This window comes from Balaenoptera acutorostrata, chromosome 3 (assembly GCF_949987535.1).
Source record: "Balaenoptera acutorostrata chromosome 3, mBalAcu1.1, whole genome shotgun sequence".
In the NCBI taxonomy this organism is placed as follows: domain Eukaryota; kingdom Metazoa; phylum Chordata; class Mammalia; order Artiodactyla; family Balaenopteridae; genus Balaenoptera; species Balaenoptera acutorostrata.
Window position 1 is genome coordinate 87,719,239 of NC_080066.1, and position 22,159 is coordinate 87,741,397.

At 40.7% G+C, this 22,159-nt stretch overlaps 1 protein-coding gene across 7 annotated transcripts in view; it reads right to left on the bottom strand.

Annotated features, from left to right (window-relative positions):
* The window catches only part of GALK2 (galactokinase 2), a 137,398-nt gene that overhangs the window by 25,225 nt on the left and 90,014 nt on the right, over positions 1-22,159 (bottom strand). For all 7 annotated transcript variants that reach the window (XM_007170426.2, XM_057543903.1, XM_057543902.1 and 4 more), the window contains one exon: positions 19,697-19,907. In XM_007170426.2, the coding sequence (XP_007170488.1) occupies positions 19,697-19,907 (211 nt within the window). The remainder of the gene's footprint in view (positions 1-19,696; positions 19,908-22,159) is intronic.

Here is a 22,159-nt window from a genome sequence, read left to right on the forward strand (position 1 = left end):
TGTCCAGTAGTGGATTACTGGGTCATATGGTAGTTCTATTTTTAGTTTTTTGTTTTTTTGTTTTTTTCTAATTAATTTATTTATTTATGGCTGTGTTGGGTCTTCGTTTCTGTGCAAGGGCTTTCTCTAGTTGTGGCAAGCGGGGGCCACTCTTCATCGCGGTGCATGGGCCTCTCACTATCGCGGCCTCTCTTGTTGTGGAGCACAGGCTCCAGACGCGCAGGCTCAGTAATTGTGGCTCACGGGCCCAGCTGTTCTGCGGCATGTGGGATCTTCCCAGACCAGGGCTCAAACCCGTGTCCCCTGCATTGGCAGGCAGATTCTCAACCACTGCGCCACCAGGGAAGCCCTATTTTTAGTTTTTTAAGGAACCTCCATACTGTTCTCCATAGTGGCTGTATCAATTTACATTCCCACCAACAGTGCAAGAGGGTTCCCTTTTCTCCACACCCTCTCCAGCATTTATTGTTGGTAGATTTTTTGATGATGGCCATTCTGACTGGTATGAGGTGATACCTCATTGTAGTTTTGATTTGCATTTCTCTAATGATTAGTGATGTTGAGCATCCTTTCATGTGTTTGTTGGCAATCTGTATATCTTTTTTGGAGAAATGTCTATTTAGGTCTTCTTGTCCATTTTTGGATTGGGTTGTTTGTTTTTTTGATATTGAGCTGCATGAGCTGCTTGTAAATTTTGGAGATTAATCCTTTGTCAGTTGCTTCGTTTGCAAATATTTTCTCCCATTCTGAGGGTTGTCTTTTGGTCTTGTTTATGGCTTCCTTTGCTGTGCAAAAGCTTTTAAGTTTCACTAGGTCCCATTTGTTTATTTTTGTTTTTATGTCCATTCCTCTAGGAGGTAGGTCAAAAAGGATCTTGCTGTGATTTATGTCATGGAGTATTCTACCTCTTCAATAACTGGTGCTGGGAAAACTGGACAGCTGCATGTAAAAGAATGAAATTTGAACACTTCCTAACACCCTACACAAGATTAACTCAAAATGGATTAAAGACCTAAATGTAAGGCCAGACACTATAAAACTCTTAGAGGAAAACATAGGCACAGTGATGCTTTCTTGACCCACATACTGTTTTTTTGACTGGGAAATTTTACATAAGAATCTGGATTTCTGCTTTCCCTTGAAAAACTGAAAGGCCTGGCAGCACTGAACATACATTCTTGCACAACAACTGTTGGCTGGAGCTGGGGAGCAGCTAGCCCATTTGGACAGGGCATGCACTTTATTTCCATGCAGTTCCCGCCATTCCCAATTATCTGATGCCTAGACGGCCTCACTAGTTTACATGTCTGCCTGATCCCTGTAGGCATCTGTGTGTGGGACTCTTTTTCCATAAAACTGTCTACTACAGGAATTTTTGGCTAGAGAGGGAAGAGTGGACAAACCAAGTGAGTCATCGTGCCATAATGAGCCACTGTTACTGTTACTAATGAATCTCCCCTCCCTTAGGTGCATTGACAGTTCCATATGGAACAAATGTCCATCTTCTCATAAATTCTACTCTTTGGTCTTAGTTCTGCTCCTCAGACATTTGTAAACACTTGACAGCCCTTGAGAGATCTGCAGAAATCTCTCATGCCTTATGTTTTTTACACATGGATGAGGATCCACTTTGTGCCGGTTTTAATACTGAGGGAAAAAACAACGAATAAGATAAGCTCTTTACTCTCAAGAAGTAAGTCTAGGGGACTTCCCTGGTGGTCCAGTGGTAAAGAATCCACCTTACAATGCAGGGGGTGCAGGTTTGATCCCTGGTCAGGGGACTAAGATCCCACGTGCCGCGGGGCAACTAAGCCTGCACACCACAACTACTGAGCTCACTTGCCTCAACGAGAGAGCCGGCATGCTGCAAACTACAGAGCCCACGCGCTCTGGGACCTGCATGCCACAACTAGAGAGAAGCCCGTGCACATCAACAAAGAGCCCCCGCGCCGCAACGAAAGATCCCGCGTGCCTCAACGAAGATCCCACGTGCTGCAACTAAAACCTGACACAGCCAAAAATAAAAATAAAATAAATAAATAAATAATAAAAATAAATCTTAAAAAAAAAAAAAAAGAAGTAGGTCTAACAAAAGACAAGTGTTGGTGAGGATGTGGAGAAACTGGAACCCTTGCACGTCATTGTTGGGAATGCAAACTGGTGCAGCCTCTATGAAAAACAGTACAAAGGTTCCTCAAAAAATTAAAAATAGAACTACCTTATGATCCAGCAATCTCACTTCTGGGTATATCCAAAAGTATTGAAATCAGGATCTCGAAGAGTTATTACCACTTCCATGTTCACTGCAGCTCTATTCACAATAGCTAAGCTGTGGAAGCAAACTAAATATCTATCAATGAATGAATGGATTTAAAGAATGATATATACATTATTATTATTTAGAATATTATTAAGCCTTAAACATGAAAGAAATTCTGCAATATGCAACAACATGGATGGACCTCTTGAGGACAATATGCTAAGTGAAATAAGCCAGACACAGGAAAACAACTATTGCATGATTCCATCTATATGAGATAGATAGAATCATCACATTCATAAAATCGAAGGCCAGAATGGTGGTTACTAGAGACTAGGGGAGCAAAAAGTGGAGAGTTATTTATCAACAGACAGAAAGTTTCACCTAAGCAAGATGAATGAGCTCTAGAGACTTACTGTACATTTACCTATAGTTAACAATAATGTATTGTACACTTAAAATTTGTTATGAGGATAGATTTCATATCAAGTGTTCTTACCACAATAAAAAATAAAATAAAATAAATTTTTAATAAAAAAGAAGTAATAGTCTACTAGAGAGAAATTGTTAGATATGAACAATAAAGGGTAACAGATGGTAAGGCAGCTCCTCACAGCTAAAGTAGAGGCACAAAGTCAAGAGGGTGTCCTCATCTGGAAGCAGAACCTCAGACAAAAACTTGGGTGCAGGTAGTAGAAATCCAGGAAGCAGGAGGACAGGAATAAGGCAAGTGAGACAGGAAAGAAGAAAAGCAAATAAAAGGTGCTTAATATGCAGGTCACCACTGTGAACAACCACGGCCTAATTGCTTGGGGGCCTCTCCAAAGAACCATGTAGTATGTGTCCCAGAATTGGCCCACCTGTGGATGGGAAGGCTGGGGCATTTATCCACGGACACTCCCATTGTTGCCCCCAGAGGGGTTAACTTCTCCACAAAGATGTGCCTGGACAGCACGGCTACCTTCAGTGACTTTGGAGAAGGCCCAGGACAGCAAAGAGACACTCGTGCCAGCTGCTAGCTTGACAGGGGCTGCTGGCAATGCTGAAAGCAGGTGGGCCGAGGGGATGGGGAATAGTGACCATGACCTTCACAGTCCTCCCGTGAAAAGGTGAAACCAGCCAAGTCTAAAAGATGAGTAGGTGTCCAGCAAACCAACTAAAAGCTAGGGTGAGAAGCAAAGAAAAAGAATGGGAATTTGAGACAGAAGGAACTTCATGAACAAAGACATGGAGATTAAAAACCATGAAGTGCTTTTAGAGAATCCATAGTACTTGGATCTGATCGGAGCATAGAAAGAGGATGAAGACCAGAAGCAAGAAGAAACACAGTAAAAGAGAAAAATGGAAGCAGTAGGCAGAGGTCAGATCACAAGGGCTTTATATTACGCTAAGTAAGGTGTTTACATTGTATCCTGTACATAAGTGTTTCTTGGCCTTTTCAGGGTTATAGAGCCTTCTGAGAATCAAATAAAAGCTATGGACCTTCTCCCCCATCTGAGTGCATAAATATCTGAAATTCTACACATAGTACAACATACAGATTCCACAACACAATCCTTTGATCCAGCTTAAGAATTCCAGCTGGAAACAAGAAAACATTACTGTGTCTTTAGCAACTATACAGTCAGGATTATTGTTTGTAAACAACAGAAACCTACATGAACTAACTTAATCAAAAGGAATTAATTTTAAAGTTATCAGGGAGCTCACAAAATCTATTATGATTACAGATTCCTATTCTCTATTAGAACTCGAGAACCCAGGCGGGGATGGGTCAGACGTCAAGGGAAACAGGCAGTGAGGACCATTGCCGAAGTCTCTCCGCAAGTCTGGATATGACATTGGACTCTAGATACTTTGTCAATGAACCCTGTGGCTATTAGACTCAAAGCCCGAGACATAAGCATGTGCCAGGACACAGGATGAACTGAGGACCCTTGCTCACACTCAGGTGACAAGTGACCTGTGAGAGGCAAATCTGACCCCTCAGTTTCCACCATAGGAGGCAAGACCTCTCACCAGTGTGCATACAGCAGCAGATTTCCCCAGGAAAGGGGCCTGGATGCCAAGTAGTTAAACTATGGCATCTTCCCCGGCAGCAGTGAAATACCACAGCTCTGTTAGCATTTAAGTGTTTTCTCTAGACCAACCACCCAGTTTCTCTCACGACTGGATTTCAAGTCTCCTTCACTGATTATTTCTCTGAACACACGTTAGTCTGTGTATGCCCTTCTTAAAAGTGGTTCCCCCGTTGGTCTGAGCAGTGCAAAGTAGAGCTGGACCATCATCTTCCTCATTCTCAATACAGTGAGTTTCTTCATGTAGCCTCGCAGCGGCAAACTGCGTAAAGATTGTGTGGCGATGGAAGAACGCAGAGCACTGGTTTTCAAGCTAAAAAGTGATAAATATTTTGGGAATCAGACTTAACTTGGATAAAGACTTCATCTCAGGATAATTAATCAAAACAAAATAAATAAATATGCTGGTCTGAGAGAACTGGAAATCTTATCATGTAATTGTATAATTAATCTTTCTGAGACTCTCATACCCCAAAATACTTTCCCACTGTTTGGGTGGGGGGCTAAAAGCAGTTGTGGTTTTAGCTGTCTTTGCACAGTCATGGAGCTGCACGCTACAGGCCAATTTCTCTCCAAACACAAAGCTCCACTGGGCTAAACTAAGAGCTGGTTTCCAAGGACAGCCATCCAGAGGTGGATGGGGGAAACCACTTCAGAATCCACTCCAGAGTCCTCTGTTTTCCTATGCAGCACAGTTATACAAGTCCCAGCTCTGAGGCATAGAATCTTTGGAGTATTTAAGCAGTAGAATGGAAAAACACTATACAGTCCTCATGGAAGTTGGACTGTGGTTTCAAATTTATTTTCCTAGTAATAATATTTTTCATAAATGTGAAGTTTCTGAAATGGTCAAACCCACAAAAAATAAACTGCTGTTTTCAGCCACATTAATGTCCCATTCCCATGCTGCAAAGACTAAATTAAATTAGCATTTTACATTTAAGGGGAAGAAAAGCTTTAACTACCTGCTTTTAAAAAGCAAAACCACGGATGAAAAAAATATATATGCACTTTCAACACAAACCGCATTAATCCACGGAAAGCTACATTCCAAGAGGCACTTGTGAATATTTTCAAATCCACAGCATAATGCCATCTTGTCTGTACACAGTAACAGTACCCGCACGTGTTTATGGCTTCACTTTCTCAGATCTCCAGGAGCAGCAGAAGCCAGCGCTGTCTGTGTCATAATAAATTCTACTCCTCTATCTTGAAACCTTTGCTTCACTCTGCTGTGGTCACCGTCACCTGCATTCTGCTCTCTGGCAATACAGTAATAAGCTCCTGTTAACCCCTGGGCCACTCAGATGACGAGACAGAATCCATCGCTCCTTCCTTTTCATTCTATACTCTACCTTCCTAGTTCAGATTCTTATCATCCCAGGCCTGAACAAATACTCTACCTTCTCACTGGTCTCCCTCTCACCTCCTACCAACATGTATACAGCTGCCATAATAAACTCCCCAAAGCACCGTTTTGTTGGGGTGTCCCCAATATTTCATTGCATCAAATGCTGCATGATTTTTTCATTCTCCAATAAATGAGGGCACACACATTCCAATCCAGCAGGACACACCGAGTCTTCTGAACGTGCCCAATCCTTTCCTACCTCTTACGGTGTGTTTGTGTCACTTCCTGCTTGCAATACCACACTCCATCCCTGCCTGTCCAACAGGGGAGGCTCCGCATTGGTACTGTACCCAGACTAGTTCTGTAATCCCCGAATCTCAATGTCAGCAGGAACGCCCCTCCTCCATGAGGCTCTCCCAGAACATTCCAGTCACCGATTACTGTGTGTTCCCTTCTAATTATAATTAGCCCACACTACTTTATGAGGGCAAAGACTGTGCCATCTTCATCTTTATAGCCCAACCTAATAGAGTGTCTTGAATAGAGCAGGTTCTCAATAAATGTCACCTCCCATCCCATCAGCAAAGGAAGAACCTGAGGTTGCTTGCTGGATGAGCTGCATTTTTATGTTCCCCTCTCTTTCTTGAGGAAACTATACTTTCCAATTAACTTTCCAGAACTGCCCTAAGACTTTGTTTTTGAAAAACGTGAAAGGAGCAGACAATCTCAAGTCAACTGAAAAGGAGCTCAGGGAGTTGGGAAGGAACCTTGGTCAGAGCTGAATGAAGGACTATGGAAAACAATGGTCACACTTGCCTAGAGCTGGCCTGTACTGGTATTTTAACATAAAAGGGAATGAGTTCTTGTCTTTGTTTTCTCCTATGAATTGAATTACAGGGGGGGAAATGTAAGAGACAAAAAAGATGAAGGAGAAGCAAAGGAGAAATCAGTGCTTATCTGAGAAATAAGTAGTATATTTCCACCAGAACACTTCAATGATTACTTTATTGTTGTCTTCCCACAAAATGATACATAAATGAGAGCAAGGACTATCTGGCCTTGCTGATTGCTAATGCATCGTCTCTAGCACGGTGCTTGAATAGTTGCCCTCAACTGAGTATTTGTTGAGCAGAGGAATAAAAATTTGCTTCTGGTTTCTTATAGTATTCACTTATTTGACAATATGGTCAAAAAGTAGTAGTTTACAACAAAATACAACAACAGTTTAAGCAAGTGAGAAGCTATGTTATGTGCCATGAAAAAGACCCAACAAGACTACACAGGATGTTGCCCAGAGTTTGCTGTTGAGCACCGTGCACTTGAGCAGACCAGGAAGGTGACATGGGCACTGGATGAGGGGGCACTGGGAGTGAGGGCGCTCTGACTCGCTTTAAATGTGGCCCTCTTCTTAATTTCCTCATGGCAAGTATTGAAGATAATATACCTACACTACACCCAGACTTTCCAAAATGCAGTGTAGTATTAGGGAAGATAAAAATGTTTCAATTTCACAAACATCTAATGAGCTGTCCCTATTCTCAAGGTGCTTGCAACATAACTGGTGATATCCTGAAGAGATAAATGAGGATGCTGCTATTTCACAGAAGCCCATGATTGCAAATGTGTTTATGCAGCTCTCTGGGGACCAGGGTGAGAAGTGAATGCACACAGGCATGAGTTTGTTTGCGGTTTCTCTGTGTTTGTGTTTATGTGCTTCTTCATAAACAAGCCGTGTGTACATGTCAGTCTCTCCCCTTCATCAGATTCAATTTCGCTTTATTTTTGTCCATATGACTCTTTCCCTTTTGATCTTCATCTCTCTGTCCCCTTCCCCCATAAGTCTAAAATACAGAAATGAAGCATCTTGTGTTAATTGGGTAGAATTTTACATTCCTTGTTCTTGGAACAAGTTATAGTTTCCCATTAAAAGAATAAACATATTGCTTTCCTATGCAGGTGGTCTCTGGTTGTTTTTTAATGTTGCATCAGTGGTCCTTGACAGAAGAAAGGCTTTCTAACATTAGAGAGGTCTAATGGACTGAGGGGGTGCTCATTCTTGTGGTCTCTCCTACCCCATTCCCTCCTAAAGACAATAAGAGGAATCATCTACCTCAAACTTTTTTTAAAAAAACTATGCAATGTCTCTGCCCTTAACATAGAGTGGTGCCCTGTCATGTTTTCATCTGGAACTTACAGCATGAGTGATGATCAACTGATGTTTCATGTGGTTAAAACTATCAATGTCTAATTTGTCCAGAGAGGAAGGGCAGATGGCCAACAGGCACATGAAAAGATGTTCAACATCGCTAACCGTCAGGGAAATGCAAATCAAAACCACAATGAGGTATTACCTCACACCTGTCAGAATGGCTATCATTAAAAAGAACACAAATAACAAATGTTGGTGAGGATGTGGAGAAAAGGGAACCTTTGTACACTGTTGGTGGGAATGTAAATTGGTGCAGTCACTATGGAAAACAGTAGGGAGACTCCTCAAAAAAGTAAAAATGGAACTACCATATGATCCAGTAATTCCTCTCCTGGGTAGACAGCCAAAAAAAACCAAAAACACTAATGCAAAAAGATACAAGCACCCCAATATTCATAGCAGCATTATTTACAGTTGCCAAGATATGGAAGCAACCTAAGTGTCCATCAACAGATGAATGGATAAAGAAGATGTGAGAATACACACACACACACACACACACACACACACACACACACACAAAATGGAATACTACTCAGCCATAAAAAAGAATGAAATTTTGCCATTTGCAGCAACATGGATGGACTTGGAGGGCATTATACTAAGCAAAATAAGTCAGACAGAGAAAGACAAATACTGTATGATATCACTTATATGTAGAATCTAAAAAATACAACAAACTAGTAGATTTAACAACAACAAAAAAAAGCAGACTCACAGATATAGAGAACAAACTAATGGTTACCAGTGGGGAGAGGGAAAAGAGGAGGGGCAATATAGAGGTGGGGGAGTAAGAGGTACAAACTATTAGGTATAAAATAAGCTACAAGGGTATATTGTACTACATGAGAAATATAGCCAATATTTTATAATAACTATAAATGGAGTATAACCTTTAAAAATTGTGAATCACTATGCTATATACCTGTAATATATAATATTTTACAGCAACTACACTTCAATTTAAAAAACTGTGAATGTCTATACAGATACAATGGATAATAGTTTTTGTTGTCATTACAATTGATATTTGGCAATAATCTGCAAAAATCACTAGATACATGGATAGTAACTCACCTCTGCTGACTTGCATGGAAACAAGTTGGGAACATATTTACATGAGTAGGAAGAGGTACACAGTTTCTAATTAAGAAGTTCTTATTAGGAAACTTTCTTACACCTGCAGCTAGGTACTTTGAAAAATAACAAAGGATAGGAAGTAAATAACTAATAACGAACAGCAGGAGATGTTTTCCTGGACCATGCCCTAAGATTCTAGAATGACAGCTTCCGGAAAAGAGACCGAGTGAACACCACAAGACAGGGAAGAAAATGATAAACCACCAGGACTAAGAAGGCTTTCACCAGAAAAAGTGCAGATAAAATGCCAGTATGAGAGAAATGTGCAACTTCAAAACATGTCACAGTAGGTCTAATTATTAAGTGAAAATAATTTGGAATTTGGTCAAGAACAATATCTGTCATCCCAGATGTCTGGAAAGAAATGTCAACTTCATATTTTTATATGAGAAAGTAAACTGGTTTTCACTGGTATCCCACATCTGCTGGCATGCAGCAGCGGCCAGGTCCATGGCACCTCCAGGCCCCACTGGCCCTTCCTTCAGCTTCTCCTACTCTTGGACCAGGTACATGCTTGGCTTCTGCTGCAGGACACCGGTATCATCAAAGTGGGAGACGTGGAGGTGCTGAGAGTCTGACCCTGGCTCCAGTCCACCTTCATGGGCTCTGGCTTGTCCTTGCTCTCCCCCACTTCACATCCATCATCACTTCCTGCCCGTCTTTCCTACTGGCTTCAGGCTTCAGCACCAGACGCAAAGATATAGCCTTATGGAGACTGTTCAAACAGCTTTCACAATTGCATGTGGTCAAATCTATATAACAAATCCCTTTCTCTGATAGAACCCTGACTGACACCCTCATGTCACATAATGGTTAAGACTGTAGAGGGAGGTCTCTGGGGTTAGACTACATGGGTTTGAATCCCAACTCTGCTACTTTTAGCTGCGTGAGCTTGGGCAAGTTACTTAATTGTTCTGTGCCTTGGTTTCCTCATCTGTAAAGTAGCAAAATATCGGAACCTACCTTATGGGATGTTCCTAGCATCAAAACCATCCGAAGCTAGTCTTTATCCTTTAGGTTCCTCTAAATTAAATCTATGTAACCTGTGCTATATTTCACTTACATAGATTTGAAATGTTTTAAGGAAAAGCCCATATGTGAATTAGAAGACCACTGTCAAAAGCACTGAGATGCAAGACGGAATGTTCTGTTGGCTGGAAAACCTTGATAACATTCTCTGTTTACAGAACAAAAAAGGAATATTCATCAGTATTAACAGTTATGTAGTGAACACAAACCTAATTAGTATTGTAATGGCCAAATGCATTTGCTTTTGTCTTTTAAGCAGAATTTCAAACAAACAAAAACAACACCTACCAAAAAATTCCTTATTCACTAGAGGAAGTTTGACTATCACATCTCAACAGTGTGAACAGATGAGGAGAGTTGGGGAGAGCGGGGAGAAGGAGCTGGGAATGCATCAGTATTGAAATGTGTGTGTCCGAATGTGTTTATGACACAGTTTGCAGCCTTGGAAAGAACTATTTCATGTAGGTACTCTGAACGTGAGGAACACGAGGACCATATTAACAAACAAGTATAGCAAATGCTTTAAAAGTACTTAGAATAGTGCTTGTCACATAGGTTAGTGTTCAATGTTAGTTATTGTTAATAATATCATTAACGTACATGAAGAGATTTTCTTAAAGGCTAGATATAACCACTCTCTAGCTGGACTTTGAGTGCATTCTTGAATTGGCCTCCTACCCATTACTTCTCCATATGAACAGAAGAAAATTAATTTAACACATTTATTCATTTAGCAAACATTTGCTAGGTACCACAGGAATACATAAATGCACAAAACAAGGACCCTTTTTCAAGGATACAAATGTTGGAGGATGGTGCCTCATGACTCACATTTAGCTGCTGTGACTCTTTCAGGATTTATTTCTGGGAAATGCCATTAGGGCAACTATTGTATGTGAATTTCATGTGACGCTACAAGAGCTGTTTCCAGCTTGCTTTCATAGCTGTAGGTCACCAGAGTCTATGGGGTTGCTGTTATTAGGAGAGTAGATGTCCCCTTCCTCCTTTCCTGAAGCATGCACGGTCTCCCTGAAGCTGATGGTCAATACACAAGGATGACCTCCCTAGAGGGAGGAAAATTTTCTTCTTTGGGAAAGATGATCAGAGTGTTTGACAGAGGAAGATGTTTAGTCTCGTTGGGTTAACTCTCTACCACATCTTCTACTGCTGGCCCTGCCCAAATCACATTAACTCAAGAAACTTGGGGAACTCAAGGGTTTGAAGGTACAGAGTATGAAGAGGCCATCAAGCTCATAGGTTCATTCTGGGCCTGCCTCAGTCTAAGATGACCAAGTGTATTTAAGACTACTGCAGGGGTCAACTTGTCTTCAGAATGTACCTGCAGAATTTGTTTCATTTTAGCTCTTTTAAAACTCTCACACAAGTGAATGAAAATTCCAGAATTCTCTGGCTTTTGTGGTTCCAGAATGGCCTCAGGAGCCAGAAACAAGGCTCTGTGGGATAAGAGGGAGATTCTGAGCTCTGGCCTACCCGTCAGTGGCTCAGGCACCAACCAGTACACAGCACATATCACAGCTGCGTACGTGATTCCTACACACTGGTACTGTTCTGCTGTTCCTACAGAAGTTGGGTTTTTAAGATGCCATGTCTTTAAAATCATACTTAATAGAGTATGTTTGCATTGCATTTGCAGTTCCTTAAATATCTGAAGAGGCAAGGTGAACCAGTGAATAGGGGTATATAATGCACACATCGGAAAGAGGAAGAGGAGAACCCAGGAAGGAAGCCTCATCCCCAAGTAATTTGGGGTAACGGTTCAGACCATTTCTTCCTAGAAATTAAAGAAGCTTTACTCCTGGCATGATCCTGCCCTCTGTGGCTAGACAGCTGAGAAGTCAACAGGAGCTGAGGAGCAAAAAGGAGAGACTAGGCAGAGGGGGAAAGGAAAAAGACCTGAGTGAAAGCAAATTTTCCCCATACTTGTCTTCCAAAACAACTAAAGCACATCTTTTGTGCATAACAAAAATAGTTATTTGATTTATTCTTTTATACTTTGTTTCATAAGAATCTATTACCTTGTAAAAATGAAAACAAAAGACAAAACTAAAGGACTCATTTTTATTTGGCCTTATTAGAAGTCCATCACACAGATTTTAAGGATTTCTGCTCAACCAATATCTGTAAACTCTAGAAAGGTCCTTTGGAGTTTCTTCTAGGCTCTTTACAGAAAACTTTTCTTCAAAATTCTTATAAGAACAACAATTGAATGTGTTGAAATCATAGAATTTAGTACCTGATATCTTACGAGCTATTTTTAAATCAATTTCCTTGATATTGAGAACACAACTGGAAATTGAAATTACTGACTGACTCCAAGTACCTTTATACTTCTCCATTAGATAAAAAATAAACTACTCTTCTTAGACTTAACTGAGATAATCCATGAGGACTACACTTTTATCAAACGAGAAAATTCCACAGCACTTCTCATGGCTCCTCTGTAACAGAAGAGCTCACGCACATTCTGGCCAAGTTGAGTTTGCTCCTTAGATTAAGCAAGCTACTGGATGTCACATGGCTTTACATCTTCTAAGGCAAAAGCACCAGAATGGGAAATAGCCAAAAGGAAACTCTTTAACCACAAGGTAACCTATCTTCATCACCTCTCTTTAGTTTCAAGAGAAAACCATAGCCAAGAAAAATCAAAACTTTATATTACCTTCCTTACTTGGTACAGGATTGCTAAAGCCAGCTGATTAATACCCTGAGATAAAAAGTAATGGCAGCAAGAGTGTTGGATTAAATCAAAAGACTGGGATTTGGGATCTGGCTCCAGCACTTACTACCTCTCTAGTTTTGTAACTACATGTAACTCTATGACCTCAGTTTCCTCATCTGTGAAATGAGGATAACCATGTGCCCCAGGGTTATTGTGAGATTCAAATCAGATAATGCAGGTAAAGAGTAATGTATAAACCATAAACTAAATAAATAAGTTTTTTTTTTTTTTTTTTTTTTTTTACTCTGTATGTCTTCCTAAAGAGCAGTCTATGCCAGTGCCTTATACGTGCTCAAAAGCCATGATTATCACTCGTGACTTTGGAAATCACAGGATCCAAACAAATTAGTCAGCAACTGGACAGCACTCTGTCAGCATATGGTCTAGGCAAAGTTGGTAATCCAAGCAAGGAGATTCATGTCCATCCCAGCAGAATGCATCTAAGCAGCAGGGCCACCCAACCCGGAGCACAGGCTGAGCAGTCCCAAAAGGAATGCTCCCAGTAAATTCTCCCTTACTCAAACCAGCACCCAAACCACCTGACCCATTCTCTACCTCAGTTTCCATTTACTCCCTCATGCACTCCTCTGTTTAACCTCCAGTGTGTGTCCTTGACTTCGCTCCCATGGTAGATACATGCGCCCATCTCTCCTGGTTCTGACCACAGCTCCACCTTTTCCTCTGGGGTCACACCTTAGGAAACACCCTTCCCAAATCACCCTGGCCCCGAGCTTCTAGAAACCCAAACGTTATGCCACACCCTTAGATAATTCCTATCTGTGAGCAAGGCCTGACAAATAATCCTTAAATTTTTTCCTAACCAATAATACTTAAATTTTTCCCTACCAGTCCTTAGTGATGGATTATAGCCATTCTAAACAATGTCTAAAGGATTTGAGAATTTCGCTTTGTGTGTGTATGAGTGTTTAACTTTAATGGTCTCTAAGGATTTCTAAATCTAATTATTAGAGATTTGGAAAAAGAAAATAACATGGGCCTTTGGAACGCTGGCTAGTTTAGCAGAGGCTGCAAACCACAGTTTGACTGTAAACATCTCTCCTTGTACTCTCACCTCAAGGTCAGCATCTCCCAACTCACACTCATATCCAGGTAAAGAAACAAAGGAATTTTGGCAGAAAGAGAACATTGGATTTCATATCCCTTTGAGAAAGGCGTGGATTTCCATGATGGGAAAATCAGTCCAAGTCAAAACTAAGCATGTTAAAGTGTAGGCATCTGGAATAAAGCAGTGGTGGCACTCTCCAGAGTCCCCTGCTTGGGGCACACGTCATCTGTGCCTCCACTCCTACAGTCTAAGGACAGTGCCACATTCAATAAGAATCATATTTTCTAAAGGGGTAATAGAAGCATTCATTTAAGGTCTTAGACCAACCAAAGCACAAACTCAGAAGGAACAAGGCAAAGATACAGACGGATTTTGATTTCTAAAGTTAAAGCTGTGTGCCAAGAGAATTCAGCAGGAAATTTGGCTGAGGTTAGATGGCTGGATTCAGAGAGTAAATCAAGTGACATTAATCTAGGAGACTCTAGAATCCCACAGACTGATTTATGTTGTTTTTTTTAAACTTACTTATTATGAAACCAAAAGGGGGAATCCTTTGAGGATGATAGAATTACAAAATGGATTCATTCTATCAACATAGGTTTTGTTTGCACTCAATAAACCTAAGTAAATTATAGAAAGTCATGTAAGTGGGCCAGTAGGAAAGTTATTTTAGATAGAGAGGTAAGATTAAGTATTCATCATTTTTACAAAAACAATGAAATCATTATTCTTTAGGGGGATAAAACTTAAATATATACATAAATAGCAATGCATATCCTATGATTAGCAAATTATCCTTTGTGTTTTCCAAGGTTTTCTGAGAAATTAACTTATTCCCAGAAATGCTTATTCAAAAGAGGGGTGGAGGGTGGGGGAGACAGGCAGATGCAGAGAAAAAGGAACACTGGTAAAGAGAAAAAGGAACAGGGATACAGAGAAAGAACAGGCTTCAGACAGAGAAGGATACAGATAAGAATTCTACTGAGTTTATACGATAGGTAGGAACTGTTTCAGAAAAGAGGAAAGGGCAGTGATGTTTAGGATTAAAGGTCCAGAAGGAAGACCAAGAGGCAATTAGTGAGTGGAATGGTTAAGCCAGGACAACATTGTCCAAATGGGCATGTATGGGCTCAAACAGGAGACAGGACAGAACAGAGTTAAGGTCAAATTGAGGAGAAATTTAATATCCACGTTAAAGAGTTTAGGCAATGAAGTAATGATGGGCCTCTAAAGATTTCTGAACTAAAAAGTAACACCATGAAAAGATTGCTTTAAGAAGATCATTTGACAGTGAATATTCTCAATATCTGTTAAGGTTTCTTTGCCTCTTAACCCAAAATTCCAAAATCTAATTATATAGTTTGGGTCTTTATTTGCTCTATATCTTTATTTAGATGCCTTACCATATCACCAGAAACTCATCACCTTGCCTCCAAAATCATTTCCCATACTACTTTCCCTAACTTTCCCAGCATCCATACGTCAGCCTTCCTTATCTTCTATTCCTTTTCTTCTTCCGTTTCTCTCCTCCCTCCTTCCTTTCCTTTCTAGACACAGGCAATCATCAATTCCAACTGAACTCTCCTTTATAGTCTTGAGAATCTACTCATTGAGATATCGACCAACAATCCCCCATTTCAGGCATTTCTGCAATGGAGAGTAGAACTGGCATCCCTTTAGCCAGTATTTTTGGCATCCAACTCATACTGCAAACAATGCCTCTTGACACATGTTTTCAAATACCCCACACCTCATGTTTCTGTCTTCCAGGCTCTACTCTTTGCCTGGAATGGCTGGTCGCCTCTCTCAGCCTGGGAAGGCCATAACTTTCTTTTCAGATCCAGCTTAAATTCAAGGCACATTCTCTAGGCACTTAGTCACTCTCTCCTCCATACTCTTAGGACTCCTGATAAATACTTTTATTAACAGTGGGTATTATTTACTGTGACTGTTCTGTGGCACTCTCCCCAGCTGGACACTAGGTCACTATAAGGTAGAGATCATGTCCTGCTTATCTGTATCCCAGCATCCAGCATAATACCCAGCCCAGTGAAGTTAACACATACATTTGCTGAATTAAAGAAACTGGATGATGTCTTAAGTCAAAAAATAAAGACTATTCCCCTGGAAGCTCTCCCTATCCAAAGACCTACCCAATTTCGTCACTCAATAAACATTTTATTAAAACACTTACACACAGTATTTAACAAGGTGTTGGTCATCTGGGCCTATCTACAAACTCAACCTAATATATCACTCACCACTATGTACATTGTTTTCAAGAAACACTCAACTATCTGTAGTTCTCTGGACATCCTCTCTTACTCCTCCCTGCCTCCATACCTGCTGTTTTGTCTGCTTGGGAGTCTTTCCAACTGCCTGTCTACCTAGGAAATTTCTATTTATTCAACTTTTGTCTGGTTGTTGTCTCCTTAGTAAAACCGGCTCTGACTTCTTTCTTTTCTGATCTCCCTAGACCCAAGAACACCTCCCTCACTGCACTCATCACTTTATGCTGGATCAGTTTTTTTCTTTATCTGTTTCCACTACTATTTTGTAAACTCCTTGAGTATCAAACCCTGTTGTGTTTATCTCTGTGTTCCCAATGCTCAGCCTCAAGGCCTAGAGGAGGGGAAGGAGAGGGAAGAGAAATAACAGAAGTAGCTGACATTTAAAAGCAGCTACATTACCAAGCATTGTTCCTAGCACGTTACACTGACTACTTCTTTAAGTACTTCTTCCTATTATGCCTATTTCATGGTAAAACTAAGACAACAGAAAGGTTAAGAATTTGCAAATCTAGTCCCAAATGTAGTAACTAAAGAAGCCAGAGATCTTAATCCAGGTGGTATGGCTATCCTTTGGTCTATTGCCTTTCTGGAATGGTGTCAGTGAACTTTCTCTGCCAGGGACCAGAGAGCAAATATTTTAGGTTTTGTGAGCTATTTAGACTCTGTCACAACTACTCAACCCTGCTGTTGCAGTCAGTGCAAAAGTAGCCATAGCCCATATATGGCTGTATTCCAGCAAGAGGCTATTTTACAAAAACAGGTGTTTAAGTCTGATTAGGACTGTAGGCCAGTTTGTTCATCTAGAAATTCAACAAATGTTCATCGAATTAAATTGGATCTAATGATGTCGGAAACCAAAACCTTCTCCCGGCCCTCAAGGAAAACTTTTTCCCTTATCTTATCCTAAAGCCCTCAGCAGGTGCAGCCTTTAAGACTTTACTTGGCAGGCAAATCCACTGTAGGCACTCAAAAACCAGCTTCAGAACTGAAGTCAATGGGATGGACATGGGGCCCTGATCTTTGTGCTCAGCTGCCACCCCTGAACTCCACCTCAAGAGACTATTGGATCTTAGCCAGATGTCCCTGCCCCCAGCAATGAAGTCTCACAAATAGATAACCTTTACTTCTAAGAAGAGAAGCCACTCCAAGGCTCTAGCCTGCACCTCCAACCCTTACCTGGTCTCCATCTGAGGTTTCTCATGTTATCAGTATAAATACAATATTACTGGAAACAGTAGGCAAACAGAAAAAACTTCCACACTTAAGTGGGCCACAAGTTTCAACCCTAAGCAGTGAAGACTTCTTGGTGTTCCAGAATGTTGTTCCACAGCAGTCATGAGCACTGCTCTAACCTAGATCGTTTTATGTAAGTAGTATAATAATCAGAAAATTAGGTATGAAAAAAAAAAAAAGGGGAGCTTATTGAATTGTAAATTTCTTTTTTTTTTTTTCACTTCACCTCAGTGACATAAACCCCACCCTACAAAAGAACCATTTGAATTGACATATACACACTATTATATATAAAAGATAACTAATGAGAACCTACTGTATAGCCCTGGGAACTCTATTCAGTGCTCTGTAATGACCTATATGGGAATGGAGTCTAGAAGAGAGTGAATGTATGTATATGTATGGCTGATTCACTTTGCTGTACAGCAGAAACTAACACAACATTGTAAATCAAGTATACTCCAATAAAAAACATCAATTTGAAAAAAAAAGAACCATTTGCTTTATATTTCACAATATTTTGACATCCTATTGGAACTGAGCAGAACCCTGCAGTACCCTCCTCCCCCCCATTACAAAACCAAGAAGTTAATGACTAGGACGATAGAGTCAGAGACTCAGTGTCTGATGTACATTCCTGAGTTGTTTCACAAATACTATAACTGTCACCAGAGAAAACAGCTAACTGCATGGTGACCAGCTGTAGCCATGACATAAGCTACTCCAACTTGAGCAGTACTGAATCTATGGCTAGCACAATTCCAAGAACTGGCCTCAAGAGAATGGGATTAACATTATTGCTTATAATAATCTATATCTTTGTGGGCATCAAAATAATTGTGGTTTGCTCTGCCTGTATATGTAAGCAGACAACTAAAATTATCAGCAAAGAGATGCTATAGACCCATGATGACACCTTCCACTCTGAGAATACAGCACCCTATGTCAGCATGAAGAGGGTACAGAAGATAGACCTTCACCCCTAATCCCATAGAAATGGAATGATGTTCTGGTAAGTGGAGATATGTAAGCAGCTCTTTGCAGGAAACCACCCTCAGCAGGAAGCCCCTGTCCTTGTCACTTTAGCAAAGTTATATTGTAACTAACTTTTAAACCAGGCACCCCCATGCTCTACTCGTCTCCGGCCCAAGCACACCTTTCAAATCTTTTAATCACACAAAACCCTGCCTAACTTGTTGGTTCTTTCCGGCGATCAAAGTAGAAATGAAGAATAAGTAATTAACAGATGACCAGATCTCTTCCCTAGCTTCCCCTTCAGTAATCTCCTGATCAAACTGCATGAACAAGATAACATCTAGAGGAAGACCACGAGGAGTCGACAAGCCTGCACGCAGTGAGGGACGGCAACAACTCTGACCCCCTATCTCAGTGATTAACTGGGATTACTTTTCTGTTTCCCTTTAAAAGCTTTCATGGCCTAGCAGAATCTTCGGAGATGGTTTTTGAGGGACGCTGAGTCCACCATTTCCCCAGATTGCCGGCATTCTGATTAAAGGCACCTTTCCTTTCTACCAGCACTTGTGAGTACATAATTGATTTTGTAAGCAGCGAGCAGCGGGACCCCATTCGCTCCATAACACTATGAAGTACATGTCCTGTTATCCATTATCTTCAAAACAGGCAATCACAGAACTAGAAACAAAGTATACCAACTGCATGACACGGATCATATATGCTGCTCATGGACACTCAGATCCAGAGAGGTTAGTATAATATCCTGATTTAATTCTAGTGAGAAATACTTTGTTGTTGAAATTCACCGAAGAAGGTAACATAACTTGTCCTAGGTGCTACAAGATGCTTCCCACCAGAAAAAAAAATTTTAAACAGCAAAATAAACTATAAATGTACATTTAAAATATTATTAGATCATCATTTTGGTTTTTGACCCCTAAACTGAGTTGGGCTCACATTTGGAAAAGTGCATGATGCTGCCAGTGAATTTTCCCTACCCACTGTAATTCTGTGGTTGGCATAGGCCAGAGAGGGAGAATTACAATGGTGAATTACGAACTTCTTGAGGGCAGGAAGTATGTATTACTCACCTTTGCCTCGCCAGAAAATCTGGCATATAGCAAACCAGGAAATGTTTGTTAATAAATGAATGAATGAATTTAATGAAGCCAAGAATCTAGATAATTAAGTTTGCCGAAACACACATGTTCTCCAAATTCCCTCAAGCATGCTTCAAAATCAGTATAATCCATGGGGACATTGGAAACTTTCCATCTGTGAGTGGGGAAACAACCCATGCCCTTATTTTCTCCAGCAGACTCACCGTCTTGAGTGTTTGGACTCAGGATTTGGGTCTTGAGTTCCTGCAGGCTAATTCCCAGACACCTGCAGATCTCCTCAGGGCTATAGGGTTCAGAGTGAAGGGCATCTTCTGTGATCAACAACATTTCTTCCAGACTGACCCCCAGCTTGGCCTGCACCTCCTCCAGCCGCAATACTTCCTCCCATGACAAGCATTTGTGCTTAGCCAGGAGCTGCAATTTCAAACCAAGATAATGGTCAGTTTTCATTTCAGATATTGATATGCACTATTTTAATGAGCCAGATTCAACTTTAAGCTTTTTTGTTTCCATTCAACCTATCCACAATTCCCACCATTGCTTGAAAATGCACGCTCGGTTCAGATGTTTGAAATTAAACATGCTTGTGTGACACTCACAGGCTAGTTGAGTATTTTTCCTAAAAAAACTAATCCCCCACTGATTTTTTTGCCTGTCACCACTTTCCCTCAGGGCTATTTCTTTGAATAATTTTGTCCTTTTGTCCCTATTCAGTTTATACCCAGTACACCACTCTCTATAAAGTCTACAGAAAACTATTCAAATCTCACATGATCTGGGTCCTGAGGTGGGCACTGCATGCCCGATTTCATTTGAGCACTTCCTGTTTACAACATGCCTCTTTGAAATGGCTAATGAATTTAAGTATCTGGGCGTTTGGAGTCAAGTCCCAGATTTTAAATGAAAACCTCATTGGTGACCTTACGAAACACCACTGCATTAGGTCATTGGTGGTAGTAGAGCTGTATGTTTCTCCACCCTCAAGAAAAGAGTTTGGCTTCCAGTTGCGCCCTGAGGCACCCCCTCAATCTACTGCAGAGGGTGAGATATAAACCAAACCTTTGTAACCTGGTCCACTCATGGGAACCGCACTCCAGAATGTGTGTCCCTCATTTTCCCCAAACCACCCTTCAGGAGCAGGTGACAATCAAAACAGCAGTGAAGGTATCTCTCACCCTGAGGTCTACAAAATTCATTCCCCAGGTGTGAGGACCGCAGGTGCAGACTGCACAAACGGCAAAAAGGAGCAAACAAAAGAAGGGTAAATGTGCATCTGATTTACTCTTCTATTATGCTGATGATTTGATTTTCTTTCTTTTTGACAGGAAGCAGATTTACCAAAAGACCATTGTACTTGGTTAGGGCCACTCACTTCTGAAGAATGTTAATAACAGTAGTTCTTATATTCATTAATCCTCTTTTTAAAACTCTGGCTCATACATTTGAAAGGAGTTAATGATTTTAAGGCAGAACTGGTGAAAAAGACAATAGAATTACATTTTTCTGTTCAGTTATTTCACAGAACATGGTGCCATTTTTAAAGCAAGGATGCAAGCTAAGACCTTTCTTCTGACCTTGTTTGCTTAGCACATTCAATGTTTATTAGCACTGCTAGATTGACACCTCCATAGACTAACTCATTCATTCATTCAACTCACTCATTCATGGTCTCTATTCCAGTGTATTCCAAAAATAATTTCAGAAAACTTATAGACATTCATAAAGCAAAAGAAAAACATACAATATATTTATTTTATACAGAAAAAGAGCTGAAGTGTATGATCTCCTAGAATTACACTTCCTCAAAACACAGATCCAAATCCAACTGAGGTATACAATGAAGTGAACAGAAATAATTCACACTTGTATAATGCTGTATGATTTAAATGTGCTTTCTATTTTTCAGCTTTGACAGCTCTGTGATATAGGTATTATTACCCTATTTAAGAGATGAGAGTGACTTGCCCAAAGTCACCTAGCTAGTAAGAACAGAGTTGGAAATTTAACCCGTGTCCTGTACCTCTTTCTTGCTTCCCCAAGGCCACATTCTCAATGGGCTATGCTTGATATCTGTCACACTACTCATTTTAGCTCAAATCACCACTCAAGTTTTAGAAATGGTTTCTAAATACAAACTAAGTTTTGTGTTAGAAGTGAACATTCCAGTGATTTAAAACACTTTGATAGATGGGTTCCTTCTAAAATAAGAAGGAAATGGAAAAAAAATCAAAGAACGACCCCCAAGTGATGAGAATGGGCTCTTCCTAAGAACCTTGAGGTAAACACCATCTCCAAGTTCCCAACCCTGACCTCATGTGAACAAGTCACTTTGCCTCAGGCACTTGATCCCAGGAAACTGGCCCAGGACTGTGTGGGGAGAAAGTCTTCGAGGGTTGCCTGCTGCCTACAAAGCTGTTTTCAAAGGCAGCCTCCCAATGCACTTTTGTTCCACAAGCAGAGGCACTAACATTCACTCTAGCAATATCCCAGTTTGCTGTTCGGCCCGCTTAGCTCTCAGCTGGAGGGTCCACACGGCCAATTGGGTGTGTATTTCAATTAAGAATGAAACCTACCACATGCCCTCAATGACAGCTGCACAGCCATGAGTCGCTGAGTAGTGCACTACATTGTAGGAGTAAAATCGGAAAGCTGCTTAAGCCCTTTAA